Source organism: Martes martes, assembly GCF_963455335.1.
Source record: "Martes martes genome assembly, chromosome: 5".
Taxonomy (NCBI): domain Eukaryota; kingdom Metazoa; phylum Chordata; class Mammalia; order Carnivora; family Mustelidae; genus Martes; species Martes martes.
The window spans coordinates 164,947,053-164,974,460 of record NC_137892.1 but is presented as its reverse complement, the minus strand read 5'-3'; the positions used below and the strand labels follow the sequence as shown (position 1 = coordinate 164,974,460).

Sequence of the window (27,408 nt, the reverse complement as noted above, 5' to 3'; positions counted from 1 at the left end):
CCCTACGGCAGATGCCGGGCACCAGCCCCAAACGGTGACAGCAGCCATGTGTTTGCCCGCTGCGAGGGCAGAGCCTCAAGGGTAACCGCACTCCACTCAGCTTGCCCCGACCTGGGGCATTCCTACAAAAACGCCATCTGTCAGGCCAGTGGTGGCCACGTGACAAATTCAATACCAGGTACATAGAAAGGTTTGTGATGTGAGAGCTCAAGAGGCGACCTTTAAATTTGCCATGTGAACCCCCATCGCACGCGCGTTTCTGAGAACAGGAGTAAAGCCACTTAGATGCCCCCCCACCCCCGTCATCCCAGGCCCAGAAGACGTTACAGTCAGAGAAATTTATTTTAAAATAGAAACGTACATCAAGCTTTTAAAATAGTCAATTTTAAACAAAAAGAAAGAAAGCCATTTACTCCCAGTCTCTAAGGAATGGATTTGAAGAGCCACCAGAGTGCTCACAGACCCCACGCGCTGCCCCCGGCCCCCCCGGCGCCGTGCTGCCCACCGTCAGAGCCTGGTGCAGGGCGGGCGTCCCCGCTGGGGCCCCTCTGCATGACAACGTGAAACGACTCGGGAGGAGACGGGAAACGTCAGGTTTTGGCAATGCAGAAGATGGAACGTCCGGGGATTTCACCAGAAGCATCCAGAATACTCAGTCGACGACCCGGCTCCGCCGCGCGGTGGCCGACCCCACGTGGCCTGGGCGGCGACTCATTCGGCGTGGGCCTTCTGCGAGGGCTTCTCCTCGTACGACTCCCCGAACTCGTTCACCCTGCTCTTATCCACGGGATAAAGCCTACAGGGAGGGACGAGATGCCCTCGGGCTTTGCCATCTGGAGGCGCGCGGCGCCGGCAAGGAGGACTCAGCGAGCCCTGCTGCCGCAGAAGGATTCAGGGGTTCCCTCGTACCCTCCTGTTGTCGTGTGTGCGTTTTTACAATCAGGACGGAGCTCTGTGCTCGAGGACCATCGGGGGCCCAGGGCAGCTGAGCTGAAGCAGAGGCAGGCGGGGGCGCTGTCCCCAGGGGACCCAGCCCTGCCCGGCCAGGCACACAGCCCAGGGTGGCGTCCCCCTCTGTGCTCAGCCACGCACGGCAGGTGTCCAGTGGAGGTGCTATTACACCACGGGACATGCAGCCGGCTGCAGCCACACGGCTGCACGTAGACCAGCTCGTCTCAGCCCAGAAGTAAGGGTGGTTTCCCCGTGCACACTGTCTCCCGTCCCGGGGAGCCAGCAGCACGGGCGCCCCTGCACTCACCATCGCTGGTAAAGGTACACGAGGAACACCACGTCGTCCCTGAAGCACGCCAGCCGGTGGGACGTGGGCATGGTGATGATGAAGGCAAAGACGTCGTCGATGAAGGTGTTGAAGGCCTGCAGGCGGGACGGGGAAGGAAGCAGCGCAGGGCGTCGGTCGCTGCCAAAGGCACCCGCCCCGTGCACGGCCCCGTTCACCCCCGTTGAAGATGGCAGAGTGCCGCTCGGCAGACACCACGGGTGTCGCAGCGACACCAAAAAGGCAGAGAACAGGCAGGCGTAGGAGGACACTGGGCGCCGGGGGAGCTGGCCCTGCTGGCCCGGGGTGCCCAGGTCTCCCCAGATGGCGGGGCCTGCGAGGGCTGCCCCACAAACACGGGCTAGGAATGTGGCAGAATCCCCGCTCCTCACAACTGGTTGGGGTCCTTCAGCACCTGGAGCGGCAGAGCTGAAGCCCGCCTCCCCTGAAAACTGCACGACACGCTCGGGAGGCCACATGGTCCCAAGCGCCACCGCGTGGGATGCGTCCTGCCAGGACGACCCCACGACAGCCGGATGTGTCTGGGGACAGGGCCCCTGGGGGCAGGTGGGTTCGGCACTCTGATGCGTGTCGCCAAGAGAAACGTGGCTTTGATTAAAGAAAACGGCTTCGGCTGGGAGGACAGTCAGAGAACCACTGTCCTCAAGTCACCACCATGGCCCACATGGCTCAAAGGACCGCCCCCCGCCCCTTCGCCCCCCCCGCCCCCCGTGAAGTGCCGCCCAGCGGGACACTGACCTTGTAGGTGAAGGCCTTCCAGGGCAGGTGCGCCACTGACTTCATCTGGGGACAGGACAGACGCGGCAGGTCAGCGGCCGGCCGCACAGGAGACGCGGGGCGCTCACGGGCCAAGGCTTACCTTGTAGTTCACGAACAGCTGAGGCAGCATGAACAGGAAGCCGAACGCGTACACCCCTGCGAGATGGACGTGGGCGGTGACGGCGCGGCGTCCGGCCAGGAGAGCCCATGCCCCGTGGCCCAGCCACAGTCCCCGCCCACGGGCCGTGTGCCGGCAGCCCCTCCTGCCGCCCTCCGCAGCCCGCCGCAGGCCCTGTCCACACGGCAGGAGCCCATCACGGGTTCTGCGCAGACGGGCTCCGGCCCTCCGCTGCCCACAGAGAGCCCGGGCCGGGCAGGGCCGGCCCACCCACCCCTCCCAAGATGTGGACCCGGCCCGGGCATGGGGCTCGAGGGCCAGGCGGTGCGCTGGGCTCTGGGGCCTGCCCTTGGGAAATGGGTGCACACAGGGCTGTTCCCCGCGGCCCGGAGCTGTTCTCACGAGGAGGAAACGCACGGCTCGGGGCTCTGCGGCTGGAGCGGCCCGAGTGGGGCTCCCACGAACACATCAGGCATCTGGGGGCCCCCAAATGGAGCCCCGGCGGCAGCAAAGGTCCCGCCCGCATGACCTTGAACCGCACGGGCACGTGCGGAGCAAGAGGAGGTGCTGAAACGCCGCGGGCTGGGCCGAGGCCCACGACTCACCGTTAACGAAGCTGTTGATGAGCCAAGAGTACCAGCTGGAAGGGGAAGAGCGCCGTCAGCCCGCGCCCCGCCCCCGCCCGCCGCGCCCCGCCCCCGCCCGCCCCACCCCCGCCCGCCGCGCCCGTCCCGCCGGCTGGCCGCACGGTTGTGGAAACCACGTCACAAACACCCGGCGCGAGCCGGTGCCACTCCAGGCACCTGCGCGGCTAGTCCTACCCCTGGAACACAAGTGCCACGTGGCGGCCAGAGACCCGCACTGGCGGGGTTCTCCGGCAGAGCTCCCGGCAGCACCACAGCTGGGGTCCAGCGGTCAGGGCTGCGTCTGCGCTCGGGGGCCACGCTGCCTGACCCGGCTTCCCTTTGTCCGGGCGCATCCACCCTCGTCCCAGACACCAGGGCCACGGACACCCGGGGCCCTGCACGACGGCCTCGGCGCCCTCACTGCAGACGGAGGCCCCCTGGGCGAGGCCCTGCCCCTGTCCACACTGCAGGGGGCACGGGGCATGAGGTGGGCCGGGTTGGGCCAGAAACTGAGGGCTGTCCCCAGATAAACGGGGCTGGGCAGCGTCTTACCTCTTGTACTTGACGTTGAGCAGGGAGTAGATGGCGCCCCCGACGCACAGAGGGTAGAGCAGGTATGACAAGTACTTCATGGCCTGCCGGGAACAGGCCACCTCCGTGAGCTTCCCCCGTGCGACGGGAAAAGACAAGCACGAAGAGCGAGCGACCCCGGCTTCAGGCAGCGAGCGCACACGGTGCTGGGATGGCGGTCGCCGGGGACGCACCGCCAGGAGCGAAGCCAGACAGGACGCGGGCGGTAGGCAGCCCACCAGCCTCCGGAGGCCAACGAAACAGCTGCCGCAGACGAAGATGCAGAGACCCCCCGCGAGCTGCGTGCAGCGCATCCCGGGGCTCGTCCCGGTGCACGTCTGCAGCTACACTGGGATCCCAGCAGGGCCCGAGGGCAAAAAGGCGCCAAGGGAGCAGAGCGGGCCATGGTCCCCATGCAGGAAGCATGCCCACAGCAGTGCAGGCGCCACTGGCCTCAGGACCCGGCCCCCACGTGCAGGGCTCACCAGAGTCTCAGCGACATAAACGTGGGATCACAGCCCCAACACGAACCACTGGGGACACCTCGGCACAGGTTCCCTGCTAGGCCCTGAGAAGCCCCAAGCCTCCTTCCCCAAGTCAGAAACCCTAAGCCACAGGTGTGTCCCCCTCGGGCTCCGGTGTGCCCCAGCCCCACCCTCGCTGCCTACCTGAGTGTCATACTCCTCCGTCTTCCTCTCCGACTCGCTGTAAGTGCCAAACTGTCACAAAATCCAACACGGTCCTGTCAGTCGCCTGATTCCAGGCAGGCCCCTGACCCGCACGGGGACGGCCGCATACGGGTGGGCAGGTGCACCCAGGTGGCGACCCCCAGCCGAATGTCTCCAGGCTCCAGTCACATCCCCCCCCGCCCCAGAGCCACCCAGGACCCAAAGAGGTCCCCAAGGGCCATAGCGAGTGCTATGCATGGAAGGAGCACACCCACTAACATGTTCCCTCACCGGGGGAACAGGACGGACCTCGATCTCCTGCCTAGTTCCCCGTCCTTGATGGTTCACGACCCAGAGAACTGGGGAGCTGTGAACCCCGAGTTCTCCTGAACGGGTCCATCAGGGCAGTAAAAGCAGAGTGTGTGAAAGACCCTTAGACCGACCCCAACCCCCAGCCCCCGTCAGGCCCGTCAGGCTGTCAGCGCTGTCTACGCTCCGTCCCCAACAGGGACGTCCACGTGGGTCCAGCCCCACCCAGGGAACCGCATGCTGCGGCCGCCCCGGCCTCCACCAGCTGCTCCCACGTACTCATCTCCTGGGGGGCTACCTGGAGCCACGCGCCCAAAGGATCCCCGGCCCGGGGAGGGCATCTAAGCGGAGCGCCGCCGGGAGACGTGTGGGAGGCGCTCTGGGCCAGGCGTGCGGGCTGACCGGTGTGCGGCGGGAGGGGGGTGGCCGAGGGGGAGCGGCGCGGTCTCAAAGGCAGAAGCCCCCACCTGGAATCGGGGTCTCAGGCCTCTCCAGAGCACGGTCATCTTCAAGGCCTTCTTCACCTTCCACAGCTGACGGCAAAGAGGAGCAGACATTCAGGCTCTGGGACCAAGGAGTCCCCAGAACGTACCCCAGGAAGCTGAGGGGCCGTGGTGACTGCCTGCTCGGCCCCGCCAGCCCAGCCGTCAGGTCCGTCTGCCCACGCGGACACCCCCACCTCCTCTCTGCACCCAGGGAACCGGCCCTCAGCCATCCTCCTGCGGCCGAGCCCCCGTCTCCGCCCACCCTGCCCGCCCCCTGCTTCCCCGGCACCTTCCTCCTGGTTAGCCCCGGGAGGCCCCGAGCCTCTGCCCCGAGTCCTGCCGTTTCCGGTCTCTGGGGGACCCTCCCCTTCTCACCACCTCACCGAGGGGCGACCGGCACAGCACAGCTGCTCCTGAGCTGGGCTCCACGCGGTGACCGGTGGCCACGGGAGGGTCCCCACCCTCGCTCCCTGATGGGCGGACCAAGCACCATCTCTGACCTAACTACCCACCACGTGGGCCAGCGCCCGCGGGCAGGGGCCACGGGAGCGCGGCCGGGACAGGGCGGCACTGGAGGCCAGAGAAGGACGTCCTGGCCTGTAACCGTCCCTCAGGGCCACGCACTGCTTACAACACAAGCCGTGAAAGATCACAACAGCCAACAACAAGCTTCCGCAGAGCCTTCAGAAACCGTGCGCGGGCAACAGGCCTCTGGGGGAGGCGACGACACACGTCCTTGAAGCCGCGCCGCTGGGAACGCCCGGCCCGCCCGGCCCGTTGAGGGCGGACGCCGCCCGCTCCGTTTCTCCGCCACCTCCCCTTCCCGCCAGGGCCCTGCAGGAAGGCACGCAGCCCCGGCCCGGCTCACTACAGGTCACGCGCTCCGGCACCACGCATGCCGGCCTTTCCTCCCAGGCATCTATGAGACTCGCGGCCAGCGTGTAACCTACTCCAGCTCCTCTGCCGGCGGTCCCCTACTTCCGACAGACGAGAGACCCCTCGAGGAGCCGTCGGGGCGCCGGTCTTCTCTCCTGCCGCCCCCCGCTCCCCTGCAGCGGCCGAGTCCATGCCTCGTTCTTCTCCGTGCGCCGTCGGGAAGCGGCATCGGCCTACCACCCCCTCCGCTGACCCCAGGTCCCAGCCCCATCACCGTCCTCACGGCCTGGCCCCAAGCCGCACACCCCACAGGACCCCTCTCCTGAGCCCCACACCACCAGGGCTGCCACAGGGCGCCACACTCCTGGACGCCACGTCCCACACTTGGCTTCCTCCAGTAGCCAGCACAGCGCAAGCTCGTGGCTCTGTACCCAAGGGGTCAAACGCGCCCGGCAGACAGCTCTGACGGGCGGGTGCTTTCTGGGGCCTCATGGCTGCTCCGCCCTGCCCCGCCCGCGGAGGGCGCCCCCCTCCCGCACCCCGCACCCCAGCGCGGAGCCGAGAGCAGAGCGAAGCACCACCACACGACTCACCTCGATGGCGGCACCGATGCCCGCAGGGATCAGCACCAGCAGGCTCGTCTGCTCGTCCAGCAGGAACAGGAAGATGACCACCGTGCTGAAGCAGCGCCAGAGCACTGGGGACGGGGGCGGGGGCTGTGCTGAGGGGCTGGCCCTGCCCCATTCACACCTTGCCTCCCGGGTTCCCGCAGTCCCGTCAGCCCCACGCACCCCCTACCCACACCCAACCCTGCCTACCAGCCCCCTGTGCCTTCCCCTGCCCGAACCCAGCCCCACACCTCACATCCCCTCCATCCCAGGTACGACCCCCACAAGCACACAGCCGAGACCTCATGGGACGCCTCTTTCCCTCCGCTAACCCACAGTGGGGCGCGTGGCCATGCAAACGTCCTGCACGCGGAACACCAGATCGCCGAGGCTACAGGAAGCGCGCGCAGAGCACTCGCAGACACCCCGACGCACAGAGAGCGCAGACAGCCCGGCTCTGGCACGGACGGGGACTCGCTTCCTGGTGCTGTCAGGCCACCCTGCCCCACCTCTCCGACTCCGCGATAAACCCCTCTCTCCCGAGAACCCTGCCTTCTTAAGACCCTGCTTCACGCCCCACGGTGCTCACTGACAACACCCTGCTGCGCTGCCCACTGAAGCAGCAGAGCCGTGCCTGCTGGGGCGCCACCGGGGGGACGTGGGGTCCCACAGCACCTGCTGTCCGCCCTCCACTCCCCAGGAAGGGCCAGAGGAGCAGGAGGACTCAGCGGGGGCCCCTGACCACTCTGAGGACACCAGAAAACAGGACAGAACAATCTGAGACACGGACGACACGGGGTCCCCCAGCGGCCGAGCCCAGCCCCGGGCATGCCGTCGCCGCCGGAGAAACAAGCTGTCTCCTCTGTCTGAGGCCCATGCCCTGCAGCCGCACACACCAGCACACTCCGAGACCCAGCGTCTGTCACAGCCGAGGCGGGCCCTGGCACGCGGCCTCCATCGCCCCCCAACGTCACAGGCCGTGTGTGTGCTGTGTGATCCGGACACGTCCCTCCCCCAGCACTGCCAGTGCGCAGGGTCCCCAGCTGGCGGCTGCCAGAGATAACCCCACACCTCACGTTCCAAGACGAGCCTTCAGCACCCGTCTTTACCAACCGCAGGACAGGCCCCGGCAGCGGCCAGAAGCCCGAGAGCACCCACCTGCTTTGGTGGACATTCCAATCATGCTCTTCTTTTTCTTCCAGAAGCTGATGTCATTTTTAAACGCCAAGAAATCAAACAGAAGCTGCAAAGAAAAGAGCACAGCAATGCGCACCTCGCCCTGCTCCCAGGCTGCCCTCCGCCAAGGCACTGCGGGTAGGACCCGACCCGGGTCTCAGGGACACAGCCAGACGCACGCCAGGCGCCACAGAAGCCTGCGGCCTCGTGTCCCGTCCGGCCCGCCAGAACTGCGGGGCGTCTGACCGCAGTCGTGAGCCACGCGCCCGTGGGGACGTCTCCCTACTGCCCTTGCTGGGTCCTGTGGCTCTGACCTGGAGTGCATGGGTGGGCAGTGCCCGCCTCGGAAGTACACGAGCGCTCGCGGACCCCAGCTCAGTTCTGCAAAGCTGCAGCCCGGCCGTTGGGACCGGCTGTGGTAGGGCTCCCATGCCGGACGGCGCCGGCCTTGCCCACCCCCGCCCCGCCTGCTCTCCGGTCCAGCACTGCCGGCATGTGGGGGTCAGCTTCCCTCCACCAGCTGGGAGGCTCCTTGCGTGAAAAGGGACTCTGCAAGGATTAGTTCTCTGACGTCAAAATCACGGTGCTAGAACGACGTAGCACGGCGCTCGTATCGTACGGGCCTCTGCGAACCTCACAGATTTTGGATTTCTTTCTTCCCCAAATGGCTCCAGGACCAGCAGACAAAACCCAAGTCCTTCAGGGAGTCAGGGACCGGGGTCCAGACACCCGCCCCCTGTCCCCGGGCAGGGCAGCCTCAAACTCTCAGGTCCGCAGGCCGCACAGAGCCTGGCCTGAGGCCGACGGCGCCCGCAGAGCCACCAGCCCATGACTGCTCACGTGAAACGCCGCAACGAAGAAGGTCAGCGCTAGGAAGTACAAGTTGGTGTCGACAAAAATGCCTTTGACTTCGTCCGCGTCTTTCTCTGAGAATCCTGAGAGGGAAGAAGGAGCACGACGCGCGCTGAGCAAGTCGGTGCGTGAGGTCAGCGACACCCCAGCCACAGGGACGTGCCCCAAGCTCGGGTACAGCGGGCAAGGCCAGCGCTCGGCCCCAGGGCCAAGTGCGCGGCGCTGCCTGGAAGCGGCTCAAGCAGCGCTGTGACGCGCCAGGGCTCCCCGAGCAGAGGGCGGCTTTGCTGGCCGGACGGAACGACCCCCCCCCCCCAACGCCCCGGGCGGCGCTCACCGAACTGCTGCAGGGAGTACACGGCGTCCTGCATGTGAATCCAGAAACGCAGCCGCCCCAGCGAGATCTTGTCGTAGGCCACGGTGAGCGGCAGCTCCGTGCTGGAGCGGTTTATGACCTGCAGGAGCCCGGCTGTGAGCGCGCGTCCCTCCCGCCGCCACCGCGCACCCGTCCCCCGCGGCGGAAGGCCCCGCTTCGCGTCCCGGCCCCGAGGAGCGACGGTCTGCTCTCTGAGCCGGTGGCTCCCACCTCGTCCTCACAAAGCAAAGCTTCTCTGAGCGACAAGCCCTCGTCCTCTCAGCCACCCAAAGCCCACGTGTGCCTCGGAGCCCAGGCCTCATCATCCCCGTCCCCGCCACCTCGACGCGAGGGGACACCAAGATGCACCAGGAACGCGCTCTTGCCGATGCCTGGGCCTCCCCACAGAGACTGGGGTGCGGGCTGCATGGCCGGGCGGGCCTGCCCGTCCAGGGGACAGCAGAGCCTCAGGAAGGTGGCACCCCGAGCCAGCAGCGCGCAGGTGTGGCGAGCTGCCGGGAGCGGGTGGGGCCGCCTCGGGGAGGAGCGCGCGCTCACAGTCTGGAGGCGCCTGTGGGGGCTCTACTGCCACGGGGGGAAGGCACCCCAGCACGCGGGGCACTGACCCCCCACTCCTTCAGGGCTCTGGCAAGCATGTGAGCACCACGAGACACAACATCACGTGAACGTGACCCTCGCTCACTGAGCAAAGCCCTGGCAGTGAACACGATGTCAGCAGCCCGGGAACCAGGTGCCGGCCCACCCCACCCCGAGACAGCGCCCCGCATGAGGGCAGGTGGGCACAGGCCAGGGCCAAACCCTGGGGGGCCGCTGCCCACGCCCCGGCGAGCTGGCTGTTCCGCAAAGATGACGTTCTTCCCGGCAGACAGCTGAGCGAGACAAAGCACTAACGTCACAGGACGGCGAAGCGAGAAGCACAGGCGGCCCGCGTACCTGTTTTCGACTCTGAGGGGCAGCTCCGTATCCCATGAGGCCAGTAAGCCCACGAGACGATGGGGATAGTGCAGGTGCCTGCAGACGCTGCCCCAAAGCCTCCTGCCTCCCCTCCCTGCTGCCCTCCCACCTGTCGGAATAGCCCCTGGGCCTGGGCAAGCCCGGAGCACGGCGGCCCCGGAGCCAGGGAGCACTGACTATGCGCTCCAGCAGGCCGGCGTGGCCCAGGTTTGCACAGAGCGCACAGCACACTCCGGGAGGCACCGGGGGTGCCAATGACTGCCCGCTCTGGCCCACGGGCCCCGCAGATGCGGCCGGCCACCAGAGGGAAGTGCGGGCCCCAAGGATCAGGGTTACCAGTGCAGAGCAAAGGCCACATCTGACCTCCTTGGCCAGCAGCTGGTGGTAGAGCTGGGGCATGGGCCTGAGAGGGGGAGCCCCAGGTCAGGAGCCTCTTTTCCTGCTCACCGCCGTGCACCTCACAAGCACCTGAGCGCTCCACACCCCCGGTCTCAGCTGCTAGCGAGGAGCACGGACTCCAGCGGGGCCGTGCACATCGGCCCCGCTGTTGCACGTCCACAAGCAACGCTGATGTGTCCACGAGCCATAGGACGGGGCGGCCAGTCCAGCTGTGCCCAGTGAGGCTGGAGAGGCCACTTGTGACCTCAATAACCCCCAAGACACAGACAACAGACACACCTCCACAGGCCGAGAAGAAGGCGTCAGACCGTCTGTGCGGTGATCCGCACCAAGCCTGGTGCAGGTAAGTGACCTTCCACGATACCTGTCACGTGGTCATTATCGCCCCAGAGTCAGCTGTGTCTCACAGAACCCCCAATCTGCCCCGGCCTGCGAGCTCAGCCCTGCCCAGGGCTGTCCTGGGGCTGGGAAGAGGCCAAAGGCTCCACGGTGGACAGTGGCACCACGTGGGGCCAGCCCTGAAGGGAGCAGCTGGCTCAGGACCCGCCCTAAGCCACTCTGCACCTGCCAGCCAGACGACTGGGGTTCGACGGAGCAACGTGCGTGAGCTGTTCCGAACGACGCTTGGCTCTCCCACAGGCCCTGCCAAGTCAGGGACGCACGGGTGAGTTCTGGCAGGGCCGGGGGGAAGCACTTACCATGAGGTCCTTCACCCGGTTGCTAAGCTGGTCGATGAACAGGATGGGCAGGTAGTGCACCGTCTTCCCCAGCTGGATCCTGGGGGAGCAGTTTCCAGAGTCATCGTCAGAGAAACGAAACATAGCACAGACGCTGGACGTACCCCAGAGAAACCCCGCCACGGCTCCACGGGCCTCTGGTCACACGACCCCGGGACACACCTTCCCCATGGAAGCAGGGGAGGTCTAACCAGATGCTCGTCCCTGGTCACAGCCACGGAGAGAAACTCCAGGGGCCGCAGAGCAGGACTCCACCCAGGCCGCTGGAAAGCGACAAGCCCATGTATGCCCGGACCGGGAGGGCCCAGGGATGCAAAAGGAAAATGGAAATAAAACCCAGCTGCTGTCTGCACCTGGGGGGGAGGCAGGAAGCTTTTCATGACCCTTTCATACCTTCTACGTGTCTACCTACGCAACCGTTTTGTACATTCAACAATAAAATTTAACTTTTAAAAAACAGAAAAGCCTTGTGAGGACACCACAGTTACTCTTGACACGTGAGTCAGAAAAATAAGTCTCGCCACAGCCGTTCCTGGGAGCCGCGCGGCCGTCGGTTATCAGATCTTAGTGGACGTGCAAGACAGTCTAAGTTGGTCAAGTGATTTCAACACTCGTGCTCACCTCGTGATGGCCCCAGAACGACCTAAAGACCGATTCTCAGTTCACATAAACGAGTCCGGTCAAAGCAAAACACAGAGCGCTAACAGAGTGAGTACCGAGAACGCAGACAGAAGTCTCCGGGGCTGTGGCGTGACACAGCCTCATGCTCCGGGGGCCGTCTCGATCAGCAAGACTCCAAAGTGGGGGGACGGGGTCTGAGGCGCTCCAGGCAGCACTGTAGACCCCTCTGGGCTCTTATCGCAGGGGTGGCTCAGGGAGGCTGGTGTGGCCCATCTGTTTCTGGGGTCTGCGGGGCCACACTCCCACAGGCGTCCCCCACCCTCCATGCCAGCCCACGGAGCGCTGCTCCCCCTCCCCGACGCGACCAGCGGCACTTACATCTTCATGTACCGATGTACGTCGGCAGGCAAAGAGGCGCCGTCGAAGACGAAGTCCTCCACCATCACATTCAGGGTCAGTCTCGGTCTCCAGTGAGAAACAGGCTCGTCCAGGGCACTGGGCGGCTTCTCCTCCGCTTCTAGCTGCTGCTACATGAAAGGGATGACTCAGCAGGAAAAGCCCGGTGCTGGGGGGGAGGGGCCGTCCCTGGGCCCGGTCTGGGGACCCAGGACCACATCCTGACACAGCACAAACAGGGAGCAGTGCCTGGCAGAGTGTGGGGGCCCCACAGCTGCCAGCTCCGCCAGAGTGACAGCCTCTCTCCCTTCTCCCAACACAAGCCAAAGAGTCCCTACTGTGCACCACCGACTCCTGCTTCAGGCCTTCAGCCTGGCCCGCTCCTTGGGGGTTCTGAGAAGGATGAGTCTCGGGCCAGCTGCAGGAGGCGTGGGCGCTCGGAACTCGCAGCCCTGCCGCTGGCACCGAGCCTCAGCTCCCTGACCACGTTTGTCAAGTCGTCTGGAGGACAGATGTTGGGACTGGGCATCAGTCCTAGACAGAGCTATATTCAGCACAGCAGCTAGGACTGTCAGGAAAATCTTCCAGATCTAACTAACACATTCTGTGCTCCAGGATCATCTCGTGAACCTCCCACCTGAACAGACAGAGTAGCTCAGCTACAGTAACTTATTTTAAAAACGTTTTCAAGTAACACTAACAGCGAATGCTTATTTAACTCTTGTACACCCCCGAGACCCCTTCACACCCCTAAGATCCACCAACTCGTTGATGCCCCAGGAAAGCCCCAAGAGGCTGGGCCAAACTGTCCCCAAGAGAAAGGAGCTGAAGGGGTCTTTCCGAGGGGACCCCACACGGGGCGGGCTCACAGACGCTTCCTGGAAAACTATGTGTCTGTGTACAAATGATCTCACGTTCTGTTCCACACAGACTCAAGCACCGACGTGCCTTTGCTTTACCCACAGCTTCCTCAGTAACCACCTCAGAGAATTCCCGCTTCCTCGCACACAAACCTTCCTATGAATGCAAAAGTGAATCCCACACAAGCCCGCATTTCACGATGGTGAACAAAGTAAAGACTGAAGAGGCATCCTGCCCTACAGCCAGGGCGGGGAGCCTCCCAGCTGCAAGGGAAAACACGCCCCCACGCCTGGCTGGGGAGCACAGACGCTCCCTGGAGCTTGAGAGGGTCCATGGCCTGAGAAGAAACCTATCACTGGATTACCTGAACCACATGCAACTAACTTGGGATGAAAGCCGTCTGCAAACCCATGGAAAATGGCTCAGCTGTCACGCCCGTTACATCAATCTGCTTCACTTTCCAGGGGTCACTGCAGCTCCAGACAGAAGCCACACAGGTAGCAAGGTGCGGGTTCCCAAGGGACAGCACAGGCTTCAGCTGGCCAGTGACGTCACGAAGACACTCACCTGGGTAGCAGATTCCCCGGTGAGCAGATTGACCTCTTCCGGTTTGGGGACCATGTAGGTAGTCAGAGGGCTCACCAGGTGCACCTGCTTCCCGTCATGCCACGGCAGGACGCCGGCATGATGCAGGAATATGTAGGCGTACAGCGTTCCATTGTTTCTCGTTTTCTTTGGTACAGAAACATTAACTGTCCTAAAACAAAAGAAAGAACTGTTTCCCAACAGTGTCCACGTGAAGCCACCCACGTACACACACAGGACAGGCTACCCCAGTGTCCTCTTAAGTTCTGCTGCTTCAAACTAATGTTAGCTCACAAGTACTAGAACTGAAACCCACCTGCCTGGGCTTACTGAAACCCCAAGTGCTAGCTTTCACAGGCCCGTCCCTACAGACGCCAGCAGCTACCTGCGCCGTGGGACACTGAACGCACCCGCTGTGCCTGACTCCGTCTCCTGGCGCTCAGAGAAGTTAGTTCCTGGCCTAGGTCATGGTACGGTGGCCAGGCAGGCTGACACCCACCCCCGGCTCATCACTTCCCCTGCCCCTTGCACGGCCTCCCACGGCTCTTGCCGGGGTGGGCTGACCGGAGGACCTTCCCTCCAGCACATCCCAGATTCCTGCTGCCCCGTCTGACGCCTCCCAGACACCTCAGAGGAAAAAAACGGGCTCCCGACAAGCAATTGCTTTCCAGATCACACTTGCCCAGATCTGAGGAACCGGACCTTGAGGTCAGCACCGTTTCTAAAAGCCACCGTAGGAACGTGAGTGTTTGCATCACTGCATCCGCAGTTACATTCAACGTTAGTTTTCTACAAAATCGTCTTCCCCCGCCCAGGGGACCCAACCGCTGCGAAGGAAGGAGCTGCCGTCCGCTCTCCCCGCCGTGCCCACCTCAGAACCTCCCGCTCCGGAGCCACAGCGGGCTGCGGCGTAAGCGGCTTCCGGAGGGACGGCGCAGAGCAGAGCCCGGCGGCGGCTCACCCGGAGCGCAGGAAACACCCGCCGCATCGGGGCGCGCGGCGCGGCTTCCCGGTGGCACCGCCACGCGCAGCCTCCCCCTCCCCACGCGTCCCCGCCTGCAACGGCCGCCGCGCCGGCCCACGCCCACCTCTCGAACTTGGACTCCACGTCGAAGTCTTCCACGTTGAGGACCAGGTCCACGTTGTTCTCGGCCCCGAGGCTGGACCGGGTGGCGGTGTACACGCTGAGCTGCAGGGACACGCGCGGGCCGTCGGGCGGCAAAGCCCCGGCAGGAAACACGCGTCCCGCGGCGACCCCGGGGGACGCGCCCCGACCGCCCCCAAACCGGGGACGCTTCGCTCCCCCGCGAGCAGCACCCCGGGTCTCCGCCCACGGCACGGCGGGTCCGGCGCCTTCCAGGGAGACGGGGGGGGGACGGGAGGGGGGGAGGAGGGGGAGGGGGGAGGCGGGGGCGGCGCCGGCAGGGGGACGGGGGACGCGGGACGGGGGACGCGGGACGGGGGACGCGGCCCGGCGCGCGGCGGGGCGCGCTGGGCGGGAAGGGCCCTCCCCGCCGGGTCGCGCCGGCCGCCCGCGCTCACCTGCAGCTTCGGCCTCCGCGCCAGGTAGGGCCGGATGCAGCTGCCGCCGCCGGCGCACGGGCGCGTGTAGACGATGCCGTACATGACCCAGCAGGTGTGCGCCACGTACACCACGAACACGCCCACCACCAGGCTGGTGAAGGAGCTGCGGCCGCTCCACATGGCGCCGCCGCCCCCCGGGCCGAGCGCGGCGCCCACCTCGGCCCCGCCCGGCCCGCCTCGCAGCCGCGGGCCCCGCCGCCCGCCCGGCGCGCTGCCGGCTGCTCCGGCCGCCGCCGCTCACGCGAGAGCCGCCGCGCGCCGCCGCCACCACCGCCGCGGGGGAACGAACGCGCCGCACGCCGCGGGCCGCCGGCCGCCCCGCATGCTCCTGCCGCCCTCCGACCGACCTGTCGCCCCGGGATTCGCCGTCCGGCGGCCGCTTCCGGGTCCCGTGCCGCCCGCCGGAAGCGGGCGTGCCGCGCGGCCCCCTGGGAAACGCAGTCCGGCCGACGCCGATCACGCACGCACGCTCGCGTCGGGGGCGCGTCGCACGCTGCTGACGTCTCCTGCCCGCGCCGGCCTCCCGGCGTGCCTCGCGGGGTCCGGGCGCTGGGGCCTCGGCCTGTGGAGGGCGGGGTTTTCGCGAGGGGAGGGGCACGGGGAGGGGCGGGGGCTGGGGACGCGATCGCGAGGGGGCGGTGGGGGTCAGAGGGCGGAGGGGGCGCCGGGTTGGGGGCGGAGCAGGGCAAGGCTTGGGGGCGGGGTGGGTCGCGGGGCGTGGACATGGGGAAGGTGGGCAGAGACACGAGTGGGGGCGGTGGGGGCGTGGGGGCGGGGACCTGAGGGGCGGCCGGGGGGCGCGGGGGGGGCGAGGGCGGGGACTTAGCGGTTAGGGGGGCGCGGGGCCGGGACATGGAGACGGTGGGGGGCGAGGGCGGGGACCTGGGGGGCGGTGGGGGGGCGAGGGCGGGGACATGGGGGCGGTCGCGGGGGGGCGAGGGCGGGGACATGGGGCGGTGGAGGGGCGGGGGCGGGGCCATGGGGGCGGTCGCGGGGGGGCGCGCGGGTCGGGGACCTGGGGGCGGTCGCGGGGGGGCGAGGGCGGGGACATGGGGGGCGGTGGGGGGGCGAGGGCGGGGACATGGCGGGCGGGGACCTGGGGGCGGTCGCGGGGGGGCGAGGGCGGGGACATGGGGGGCGGTGGAGGGGCGAGGGCGGGGACCTGGGGGCGGTCGCGCGGGGGGGCGCGGGGCGGGGACCTGGGGGCGGTCGCGGGGGAGGCGCGGGGCGGGGCCATGGGGGCGGTCGCGCGGGGGGGCGCGGGGCGGGGTCGTGGGTCGGTCGGGGGGCGCGGAGCCTGCACGCCCGCGCGGCGGGGACGGCCCCACGGGTGGGAGCGCGGTGGCAGGCGGCGTGAGGGCTCCGGGCGGCGGGGTGGAGAGGAAGGGGCGGTCAGCGAGCCCACGGCCGTCCGGGGCCTTGGCTGCTCGGGGGGTGGATCCGTAAACCCGCGGGGGCGGTGTGGAGGCCACAGCGTTGCGGGAACAGGGTGTCCGTGGGGGGGCGCGGGCCGACCCCCCCCCCGCCGGAAGGCCTCCGGTGCTGGCGCCAGCTGCGGGGGCGGGCGGGCGCCGGCCCTTCCTGGGGGAGCGCGGCCGGCCGGGCGGCGGACGGGCTCGAGCTCCGCCGGTGCGCATCGCGGGGCGCGGGGCCGGAACCCTGCGGTGCGCGGCGCGGGAGCCCGCCGTTCCGCTCTTCTCCGGCCCGCGGTCGGGAGCACGTCCGGCGCTCGCAGGGGCCGTCCACGCTGCTCCTGGCCCCGCACACGGCGCACGCCTCTCCGCGGAGGGGCGAGCTGCTTCCCGGGGCGTGGGACAGCGACTGCAGCCGGGGGGGCGGAGGGTGCAGGCCCCCGGGAGTGAGGGCGCTAGGCTGCTTGCAGGGGCACCGCTGGGCCACGCGCTCCTCGGATCGGAGCCGGAGGTTTGGGGCCGTCAGGGGCTTTTCCCTGCTCCTCACACCCTTATGCACGTAGTTTTTCTCCCTCGTAGACCCCGCTCACGGCCCGTTGGCTCAAACATTGGAGGGGGGGGGTCGCAGCACCACCTCTCGCGTCTGCTCTGTGCCTGGCAAACCTGCCCCCTGTCACCCTGAGCGGGAAGTCCAGCCTCCGCAGGGGGACCTAAAGTCACACACAGAGCCATCTCCGACCCCCGAGCTGTCGTGCCTTGTGCTCCTGCCACGCCTGAGGAGCCCCTACAGAGCCAGGCCGGTCCACACCACGACTGCGGTCTTCGCCGTGCGGGAAGGAATGCGGCGGACCGCGGGGAGCAGAGACCAGCTCCAACCACAGAACCGGAGGGGGTTGGCAGGGTAGACCGGATGGGGGTCTCACGAGTCCAAAGGCCAGCACACAACCAAGGGTCGGGGAGGAGCTGCAGAGCCCGGGGAACTCTGAGTTCATACCCCGTTCCCTCTTTCTCAGACTGAGTTTTGATCCAGCTCAAATCCACGTGCAGAGATCTATGGGCAAGCAGGGGCAAAGGCCACACCACCAAACGGTGTCCTGCCGCTCCTGCGTCCAGACGCTGACGCAGGCAAGTCGGGTCCAAGGATCCCGGGGGGTTCCTGCAGGACCAGCCCAGAGTGTCCCTGGGTCTGCACGGGAGAGAAATGGAATGGGAGCCACCTGGAGATGAAAGCAGAGTTTATGGCACGAGAGAGTGCGGGTTCCGAAAGAGTCTGGGAGACTCCGATGGGAAAGGAGAGAGTCTCGTTTTTGGGAGCTGGGGTTTTTATTGGGATGGTGGTCTGGTGTACGCTCTCTCAGACATCCAGAGGTCTTTCGTCAGTCAGTTATCCATTGGAGCCTGGGGTCATGGCATTGAGATGTTTAGTGCCGGCGGCTGGGAACGCACGTATGATGGTTTCATCTGGTCGTTCTCGCCTGGTCCTTCCTTAGATGTTGTCTGTTTTAGAGAAATCACTAACTCCTTATCCTCTACAAAGAGGACATACACTATTTATAGTATGAGGCTTGTGTAATGCGGGACAGCAGGTCCCAGTGAGAAAAGAAGCAGGAAAAGGGAGGAAAACTTTTTTTTTTAATGGAGTCCTTCGGTTTCCTTATATCCAAGTTGTAGAAAGGTCTTGCATGGCATTCTGGAAGGTTGGATACCAACCCCATGCTGTGCAGGGACTTGGGACTGACCCGGCTTCTAGGCTGCTCCCGTATCTTGGCTATTGTAGATAATGCTGCTATAAACAGAGGGGTGCATGTATGTATCCCTTTGCATCAGTATTTTTGTTTCCTATGGAGTAAATACCCAGTAGTGCACGTGTTGGGCCGTAGGGTAGCTCTATTGTCAACTTTTTGAGGAACCTCTACACTGTTCCAGAGTGGCTGCACCAGCTCGCGTTCCCACCAACAGTGCAGGAGGGTCCCCTCTCTCCGCGGCCTCGCCAACACCTATTGCTTCCTGACTTGTTAATTTCAACCATCCTGACAGGTGCTGCGTCTCACTGGGTTTTGATTTGCATTTCCCTGGTGATGAGTGATGGTGAGCATCTTTTCACGTGCCTGTTGGTCATCTATATGTCTCTGCAGAAATCTCTGTTCATGTCTTCTGTCCATTTTTTAAAAAAGATTTTGTTTATTATTTGACAGAGAGAGACACAGCCCGAGAGGAAACACAAGCAGGGGGAGTGGGAGAGGGAGAAGCAGGCTTCCCGCTGAGCAGGGAGCCCGATGCCGGGCCCAATCTCAGGCTTGGGATCGTGACCTGAGCCGAAGGCAGTCGCTTAACAACTGAGCACCCAGGTGCCCCTCTTCTGCCCATTTTTAATTGGATTATTTGTTTTTTGGGTGTTCAGTTTTATGAGTTCTTTATATATTTTGCATACTAACCTTTTATTGGTTATGACATTTGCAAATATCTTCTCTCCTTCATAGGTTACTTTTTAGTTTTGTTGATTGTTTCCTTCCCTGTGCAGAAGTTTCTGTTTTGATGAAGTCCCAGCAGTTTATTTTTGCTTTCGTTTCCCTCGCCTGAGGAGGTGTATCTAGGAAAAGTGCGCTATGGTGGGTTGTAAACAATAAAGCTCCTTTCTGCTCTCCTATTGCTTGTTTGTAAATTGTCATACGTTTCGCTTCTGTGTATGTCATCAAGTCCATGATACATAGTTACTTTTGTTTTAAACAATTATATGTTGGATAAGTTAAACGCCGGCACAAACACACTTTGTGCGTATGTTTATGCTCTTTGCTCCTCTGTACCTGTCCTGGCTTCTGGCTGCGGTTTGTTCCTTTACCCTCCATTGCTTCCTTTTGTCCTTCTTTATGCAGATCTGGCGGAGGTGGATCCTGTCCATCACTATTTGTACGAAAATGCTTTTAATTTGTTTTTGTTTTCTTGAAAGATATTTTTACTAATTATAGAGTCCTTGGTCGACGGGCATGTTTTCTCCAGCATGTCAAAGCACACTGTTTTATTTTTCTTGCTTACAGTGTTTCTGACGAGAAATGAGCAGTGATTCCCATGCCTGTCCCTCTGTATATAATGTGTCTGTTTCCTCTGACTGTTTTTAGAATTTTTTTTAAAGAAGCCATTATTTTTTAGCAGTGTGCCGGTGATAGCTGTGGTGTGGTTCATCTTGTTTGTCCTGCTAGAGGCTTAGCAAACTGATTTGTGAATTTCATCAAATTTGAAAATGTTGCAGCTAAGAAGTCTTTAAGCATCGTTTGCCTTCTCTTCTGTGACTCTGGCTGTATGAACGGCTCGATGCTGCTCTGATGTCGATGAGGGGCTTCTTCCTTCTTAGCTTTCCCCTGCTCCATGCGTAGGTTTGAACACTTTCTAAGGTCGTATATTCTGGTTCACTGATTTTCTTGTTTTCCCCTGCAGTTTCCAAACTGCTATTCAGCTCATCTTGTGAATTTTTCATTTCAGATGTTATATTTTTCATTCCTAGAAGTTTCACTGGGTTTTTAAATTTTTTTGTGTATCCTGGAGAAAACGCCATATGGTAAATGGAGATCGTCCCTCTATCCTTGTACAGGGGCACCTCTGTCCATGTTGTGGGCACGCCAGCGCGTTCAACTGTCTCCGTGTTCGTAGATATTCGAGTTGTTTCCAGCTTTTAGCTGTTGAATGAGGACTGTAGTGCCTAACCCTGGACGTACATCGTTTCCTTCTTTCCTTTCCTTTTCCTGTTTTCTTTCTCCTGCTCCTCCTCCCCTCCTCCTCCCCCTCCCCTCCCCCTCTCCCTCCCCTTCCCCCTTCCCCTCCCCCTCCCCCCACCTCCTCCTTCTCCTTTTTTTGCCAGCGTGTCTTTGGGATAGATCCTCAGAAGTGGAATTGTTGGCTGAAATGATAAATGCCTGTGTAGTTTTCCAGCTATCACCAAATGCCTTCCCTTGGGTGGTGTAGGGCTCACATCCAACCCGGCACGTACGAGGATGTCTGTTTATCCACAGCTCTGCCGTCAGAGGGCAGTGTCAGACCTCTGGGGTTTGGCCAATTTGTTAGGCGAGATGTTGTTTCAAGTTGTTTTCATTTATGTTTCTTTGATCATGAGAAAGAATGGGCCATGTTTGGAGCAGGAGCAGTAGATATTCTGGGCGCATTCTGAGCTGCGCCCAGGCTGTTTGATGAGCTCAAGGACTAGCCACCACCACAGTCCCTTCCTCTCAGTGCTGAGACAGGACAAGCTCTGCAGGATTCATTCAGTGAAAATAAAATCCCATTGAGTGAGTTTAGGGGTTTGGAAAACTGAAAAGTGCAGCTACGATGCAACCAGGTACACACACTCGAATCCGGTGGGTGCCAGAGTCAGTAGGGCTGAGCGCCCAACTCTGTGCGTCTTCTCCGCTGGAACCAAGCCAACTCCGTGTCTCCAGAGGTTGTCTCAGCGAGTGGAGGAAGCCACCACGGGCGAGTCCCGGAAGCTGGACAGCGTCATCGGATGAAGTGCATAACCTCCTCCTCGTGACATCAGGAGAACGTGCTGATGGGCAGCGTGCTTGGGAAGAGGGAGGGTCGGAAGCCCACGGAGTGGAATTAAGAGGACAGGCCACCTCGCGTGAGCCGCCATCCTCATCTTCACGGGTCGTTAGATCGCGGGCGTGTGGGTGGCCTCGGCTGGCCCCGGGCTCTGTGCGAGCCTTGTGCTTCTGTGACCAGGTCCAGAGAGAGGCGGCTTCGCTGTCACACATTGTGCCCCCTTGGTTCCAGAGGCTGGAAGTCTGAGATCAGGCTCGGGCAGGCCGGTTTCTCCTGAATCTCTGTGCTTGAGATACCGACTTCTCTCCGCGTCCTCGCACAGTCGTCCCTGTGTATGTCTGTGTCCTGCTCCTCTCTTCCTTCGAGGACACCGATCCTATTGGGTCAGGACGCACCTGAATGACCTCCTTTAGCTTGATCGCCTCTGTAAGAACTTCGCGTCCACGCGCTGTCACGGGCTGAGGTGCTGGGGGTCAGGGTTTCAAGAGATGAATTTGCAGAAGACAGTGCATGCCCTAATGGCCCCCTCCCTCCCCACCCCCATTTCATTGCAAACCCTGCCAATGTGTCGCTATAACCCTGCTGTTTCGAGGGTCGGGGGAAATGTCAAGGGAGCATGAGGTCCTAGGAAGGGGAGACACGGACCATTCCAAGGTATTCAGTGCTCCCTGCGTCTCTGACACTTGGCTCCACACTGGTCCCTGGAGACGCCCCCCACCTGCTGGGGAGGAAGGAGGCAGGCACCTCTGTCGTTGTTTGAGGGTGCTGGTGTCGCATCAGGCGTGGGGTCACGGACAGGGAAGTTTGGCCGGTTCAGGCATTGGGAGTGGACCCCTTGCGTTCCACTGCCCTCGGGAGGCGCTGATGGTCCCCCAGGGTCATGCCCTCATTGACAGCCCCATTTCCCTGGAGGAAAATCAATGAGATTACAGGTTGCAGCCTTAGAACACACAAGCCCTATTATTATCTTACAAAAAGCCAGGCTAGCCTTCCCACAGAGCTTTTAATAAGACTTCATGTCAATACTGTGGTTTGCAGTTACCTTAGGAAACCTATTTCGAACAAATAGTAGATTCTGTCCTCTGGAACGCAGACACACACGATTTCCGGACGCCAGCATGCGACCGAAGCAGCTCTTCACGTGGCGGGGGAGTCAGCTCACGGCCACTGGGTCTGACCAAGCTTCCTTGTCCTCCCTGCTGACATTTCCCCCAACTCCCAGCCCTGGGCTCTGACGGCTGACCACGAGTGGTAATGACAGCCGTGGACCTGCCTCGTGGACGCCCATGTGCCTAGGCCCTCCCGGGAGCACAGCCGCACCGAGGCCCCCAGTCAGCTCCGACGGCGGACTCCTCAGACCCCCGCCGGGCACGCGCTGACAGTGGGGGCCACGCGTGTGGCTCTGACACGAGGTGTGGCCCCGTGGTGCCGACAGTCCTGTGTTTGAAAACCACAAAGGCTGTCCAATGGCGCCGTCCTGACAACAGCAGCCACCCGCTCTCCCCACCACCTACCCCACCGAGCTATTTGCAGATAAGGAAACTGAGGCAGGAAGCATCTGGGGCTGGGTTCCAGGCCACTGGCCACCCCTTGGCCAGCTCTCATGCCGTGCCCAACTGTGGGAGGGGCTGGGTGGTGGACACCTGAGGGTCTGAGAGGGAGGGCCAGGGATCGGTGACGTGCGGGGTCTCCCTGGGCAGGAAAGCAGGGCTGGGGGTGCCCTGGGCCCTGCCTCTCTGGAGCCTGAGCCACCTCGACGGGGTGGACGTGCCTGTGGCTGCGGGGGCCCAGGAACTCCAGCAGGCAGAAAGCTCCAACATGGGGCGTGTCTCAGATTCGGGAGCCGCAGGGGCCGGGGGAGTTGCTGGGGGGTCAGCAGCGCCCTCCCGCACCTCCAAACTCAGGATCCAGTTGGTGGGGAGGAGGGTCTCCCAGCTGTGCCCATGCGAAACCGTAGGTGGCCACGCACATGCCACAGGCTGGTCACACGGGATGAAGCCGCTGATGCCGAAAGGGGAGCTTCTCCCGCAGCCAGCTCTGTGCTCGCTGTGGACTGGGGGCTCTTGTTGTAGGACTGAATGCTCGTGTCCCTGAATTCCCAGGCTAAAGCCCCAGCTCCTGCTGTGATGGTGTTAGGAGGCTGGACTTTGGGGGGCCCTTAGGCTAGATGGGGTCACAGGGCTGGGGCCCGCAGGGTGGGATCAGCAGCCTTGTAAGTAGAGATGCCAGTGTGCGTGCTCCCCCGCCCCACTGCCATCCCCACATCCCCCCGCTGTCCCCTACTGTCCCCACGCCCCCCTTGCTGCCCCTGCTGTCTCCCCACCCCCACGCCCCCTGCAATCCCCATGCCTCCTCTGCACCCCCCCACCATCCCCCGGCCCCCTGCTGCCCCTGCCATCCCTACGCCCCCCCCCCCCGCTGTCCCCTACCGTCCCCCCACCCCTCTGCTCCCTGTCATTTCCATGCCTCCTCTGCCCCCCTGCCATGCCCCGTCCCTATGCCCCTCCCTGTCTCTGTGGCTCCTTTCTCCCCAGGTGACACCCTGCCGTCCCCAGGGCCTCATGCTCGCGGAGGCCTGCACTCAGAGCCCCACAGCCGCTGTCCTGCACATCTTCATGGTTTGGAAAGGGCCCTGGGTTCTCGTTTTGTGCCGGCCCGGCAGTCACACAGTGGCTCTGGGCCGTCTGCAGCATGTTGGCAACTTGCTCAGTCCTAGAATATAGACATGGTAATTTCAGGTTTGCTAACTCGCCTCTCTGAGCGAAAGAGATTTCCTAACTAGGGCACAGTGTCCAAGCACAGTTCTCTTTGTCGTGTAGCAGTCAGTCACAGCGCGGGCTTCCAAAGACCTGGGCCAGGCCAGGAGGGGCTGGGAGACAGCACCAAGGGACAGGGGGCTGGGGAGGGGCCCCCAGGTGCCCAGGAGGTGGGCGGCTGCTCCCAGGGGGCTCTGGCTGCACGGAGAGGAGCTGGCCTCAGGCGTAGCTGGGCCAAGCGTGTGCACCCGCTGACTCAGGCCCTCGGGTTTCAACTCAGCAGACCTCAGCAAATAGGCAGTGGTGGTGTGTCATCCCCGGGGAAGGAACCGCAGGGGAGGGATGGGCAGGGTGAGCACAGGCTCCCCCACTCCCCACGGCACAGCAGCCCCATCCGAGGCGGCCACCAGCCTCGGGCCAGCTTCTTGCAGAAGCCCCTCACCTCTGGGACCCCGGGGGGATCAGCAGCCACTGGCCGTGGCCAGCAGCGTGGGCCAGCGTGTTTCAGATACATTTGCATTTCTTGTTAAAAAGTCCATTGGAGCCGTAAGAAAACCTGCTTTTCTGTGCGCGAGCCGTGATCAGCGACTGCCGCCATGGGGAGCCAGTGAACCAGGGTCCACCCCACAGCCGCCACCCACCGTCCGATCAGCAGGTCCGCTGCCCGACCCTGCCGGGTGTCAGCTCCTTCCACACTTCGGACCTCCGCTGGCCCAAGGTGGGTGGGGGGGCGGTGCAGGGGCGGAGGCGCCCGCCTCGCCGCCGGGGCCTCCTCCTCCGGCCAGGAGCCCCCCGCCCAGCTGCAGACAAACCCAGGCCCCCGAGGCAGCCCCTGGCACGGGGGCGATGGAAGTGGCCGGCATTCACTTGCCGCCTGGTGGACCGGACCTGCAGGTGATGGCCCGCTTCGGCTTCTCAGCTTTTACGGCGATCGTTTGTGGGGTCATAGAACTTTCTAGAATTTTAGATTTAGTTTTTCAGTGTGAAGAAGACTTAGCGGCTATCAGAACATTTAACAGCTGGTGGGTTGTAACCCACCTTTTAAAGCATTTGTCACAAGGCGCTCCAAATATTAGCCTTAGATCCAGACAGGGAATGAGCTCGCCGTGAGGCCGGGGGGCTTTGTGGGGCACCTGCGGCCAACCCTGGGCTCGGCTGGGACCTTCAGCCTCTGACACAAGGAAATGTTGTGTCTGATGGGCCCTTCATCGACACAACAAATAACTTAAAGAAAGAGGAGCTTAGCTCCTGGAATAAGTAAAATGATTTAAATTCTAGATAAATATATTTGGTGCATAAGTCAACATGGGCTTGGTTTTTAAAGTTCAGCTATAGAAACGGAAGGTTTTTGCCTTCAAGTTGGAGGAGAAAGATGTCTAAGCAAATGGTGCCTTCTGTTTGCGCCGTGTGCTCGGGGACCCTGGGGGGTCTGTGGCCCTCAGAGGGGCAGCCTCCCCGGAAAACGCTCCGCCCCTCGAGGAGGGGGTTCTGCTGCTCCCGGTGGAATTTCCTGGTGTCACGAGGGTCTCATGTTCATCTAAGCACCCCTGGGACAGTGAGGGGGAGCTGGGCAGGGGAAGGGAAGACGGTCCTTGTCCCTCAGATGTTGGTGGAGGCCTGTAGCCGGAGTGAGTCAGCGTCTGAGCCCTTGGGGTCTCTGTATCACACCATCCTCCCAAGGGAAGGTCAAGAAAGGGCCCTACCCGGGACCCTGCTGGGGACCGGGTAGGCTACAGGGCAGCCAGCTTGGGGTGGGACCGGGGGCGTTCCCATCCCCATGTGGCTTTCTGTAGGGCACCTGGGACTTGCACGATGGCCTCTCAGCCTCCCCTGCGGTCTCAGCTCTGGCGGTGCGCAGGGGTGGTGAGGAGGCCTGCCCCCAGGCCGGCTCCCCGTGTCCCCTGCACAGCCTCCCCGCCATTCCCAGGGGCATCTGTGAGTGACCACAGGTCCTCGAGTTGGGCGGCGGTGACCAGCAATCCTGGCACAGAGGCCTCTACACTTGAGTGTGAGTCTGCATTTCGTTTCAGAGGCGCCATCCAACATTGGGCTTCCGTGTCCTTGTGACTCAGCCGTCCCATCCACAGCGGGCTGTGCTGGTGTCTGCGACCTGTGGCCCTGACCCCGGGGGCACTTGATTCCTGCTGCAGACAGGGGGACAGACGCGTTCCAGCACTAAAGGTCAGGAGGCGTCCTGCCCTGGGACCTGCGGATAACTCAGCTCCCATCCTGTCCGCTGGAGCGCCATGGCCCCTCCCAGCCCCCTTCCAGCCCCCTCTCCCTCAGGACAGGGCCCCTTCTCAGACCTGCCTGCCCTGGGCCTCCCCTCCCCACCTGTCGGCTTAGGCAGACGGGCAGCACGGGGCCGGAGGGACCTGCAGCTGGGGGTGACCAACCACAAAGGGCAGGGCCCTGAGTCTGCGACCCGGCGGATGTGAGCTCCCGTATCCCCCTCCTGCTGCCTCCCCACCCCCTGCCTCCCTGCCTCCGTGGCCTCCGGTCCTCTGTCTCTCTTGCTCGCACGTGCTCACGTCTGAGCACACGTTCTACAAGATAGACCCTGCCCTTCTCAGGGGCACCTGACTCTGACATTTTCTATTTTATTAAACTAAAAAGAAAGCAGAGCCAGCCTCACTCATGGATGTATCCTGACGTTTCCGTTCTATGTAAGGACACCAGCCAGGGCAGCAGCAGAAGCGGGGGTCTCGGGCTCGGCTGAAGGGGTCTCTGGGGCCCACCCAGCGGGTGGAGGGGGAGGTCGCCGCTGGCTTTTGCTTTGTTTTCCCAGCTCCGGGGTGAGACCGCCCCGAGCATCCGGGTGAGCTGGGTTTAAGGACTGTGATCTGCTGGGCGGGCACGGCGCCCCAGGCTCTGTGCTGCGTTCAGGACCCGGGACCTTTGGGAGGAGGAGGACAGCAGGCAGTGTCTCCCGTGGGGGACAAAAGAGCATAGGACTTTACTCATGAACTCATCTCAAACAAGGCGACCTCTTATTCTGCCGTCAGTAGTCGGGAGGCAGGTAAAGGCCATGAGGTTGCTGGTCAGATGCATCCACGAGATTAGAGGGGATTGTGGAATCAAAACAAGAAAAGCCAAGCAGGGAGAATCCACTTACCCTGTAAATCACCTATTTCCCTGATGTGGAGCCTTTATTAAAATGCTTCTCTCAAAGGAAAAATCTCACGGCTTTTCTGGGCTTTAACACCCAGACTTTGCGTCTAAAGGTCATTTGGCAAAGAACGTAAATCCGATGGTAAAGTGCAGTGTGGACGGGGGACTCAGACGCGGCACAGACAGAAGCAGGGGGAGAGCAGACTCTCCCCTCTCGGGGAGCTTTCTGCAGCGGGTTAGTGTGCAAGGAAAACAAGTCTTTAGGTGTTTCCGAAATTAGTTCCACTTGTATCAAAAAGCCTGCCATCTCCTTGGAGAATAAATATAGCACTCGTGCGTCAAGCCCCATGGGGGGATTTACCAGAACAATAGATTTTTAGGTGTAATATAGGAGCTTCCACTCATTCATGCACCCATCCACTGTCTATGCTTGTCCTACTCATCTGTCTATGTGGCCATCCATCCAGATACTCCTCCATCCATCATCCATCATCCATCCACCCATCCACCCATCATCCATCCATCCATCATCCATCCACCCATCCATCCATCCACCCACCCATCATTCATCATCCATCCACCCATCATCCATCCATCCATCATCCATCCACCCATCATCCATCATCCATCATCCATCCATCCATTATCCACCCATCCACCCACCCATCATCCATCATCCATCCATCATCCACCATCCATCCATCCATCATCCATCATCCATCCACCCATCCACCCACTCACC

The 27,408-nt window shown here is 62.8% G+C and overlaps 1 protein-coding gene across 3 annotated transcripts; it reads right to left on the bottom strand.

Moving 5' to 3' along the window:
* Positions 1–323: 323 nt before the first annotated feature.
* Positions 324–15,084, bottom strand: CLPTM1L (CLPTM1 like). 3 transcript variants are annotated; one of them, XM_080803652.1, is made up of 17 exons: positions 14,816–15,084; positions 14,362–14,462; positions 13,256–13,445; positions 11,810–11,958; positions 10,772–10,850; positions 8,682–8,799; positions 8,333–8,427; positions 7,475–7,559; positions 6,302–6,405; positions 4,815–4,880; positions 4,039–4,089; positions 3,353–3,435; positions 2,780–2,814; positions 2,157–2,212; positions 2,036–2,080; positions 1,259–1,374; positions 324–796 (listed from the first exon to the last, which is right to left on the bottom strand). In XM_080803652.1, the coding sequence occupies exons 1-17, from the start codon at positions 14,975–14,977 to the stop codon at positions 712–714; spliced, it is 1,620 nt and encodes a 539-aa protein (XP_080659778.1). In that variant the 5' UTR covers positions 14,978–15,084; the 3' UTR covers positions 324–711. The 3 variants fall into 3 exon arrangements, with proteins under 3 accessions (XP_080659778.1, XP_080659779.1, XP_080659780.1); XM_080803653.1 differs by having other exon boundaries at positions 11,810–11,955; XM_080803654.1 differs by having other exon boundaries at positions 11,810–11,955; positions 13,331–13,445.
* Positions 15,085–27,408: the final 12,324 nt, after the last annotated feature.

What these genes read in the sequence shown, in the direction of transcription:
- CLPTM1L (XM_080803652.1), bottom strand. Translation starts at nt 14,977, where the DNA reads ATGTGGAGCGGCCGCAGCTCCTTCACCAGCCTGGTGGTGGGCGTGTTC. An exon ending in ACCGGGTGAAGGACCTCATG is followed by an intron (nt 8,800 to 10,771) that starts GTAAGTGCTTCC and finishes GGGCTCCTGCAG; the next exon opens with GTCATAAACCGCTCCAGCAC. An exon ending in GCATCGGTGCCGCCATCGAG is followed by an intron (nt 4,881 to 6,301) that starts GTGAGTCGTGTG and finishes CTTTGCCGTCAG; the next exon opens with CTGTGGAAGGTGAAGAAGGC.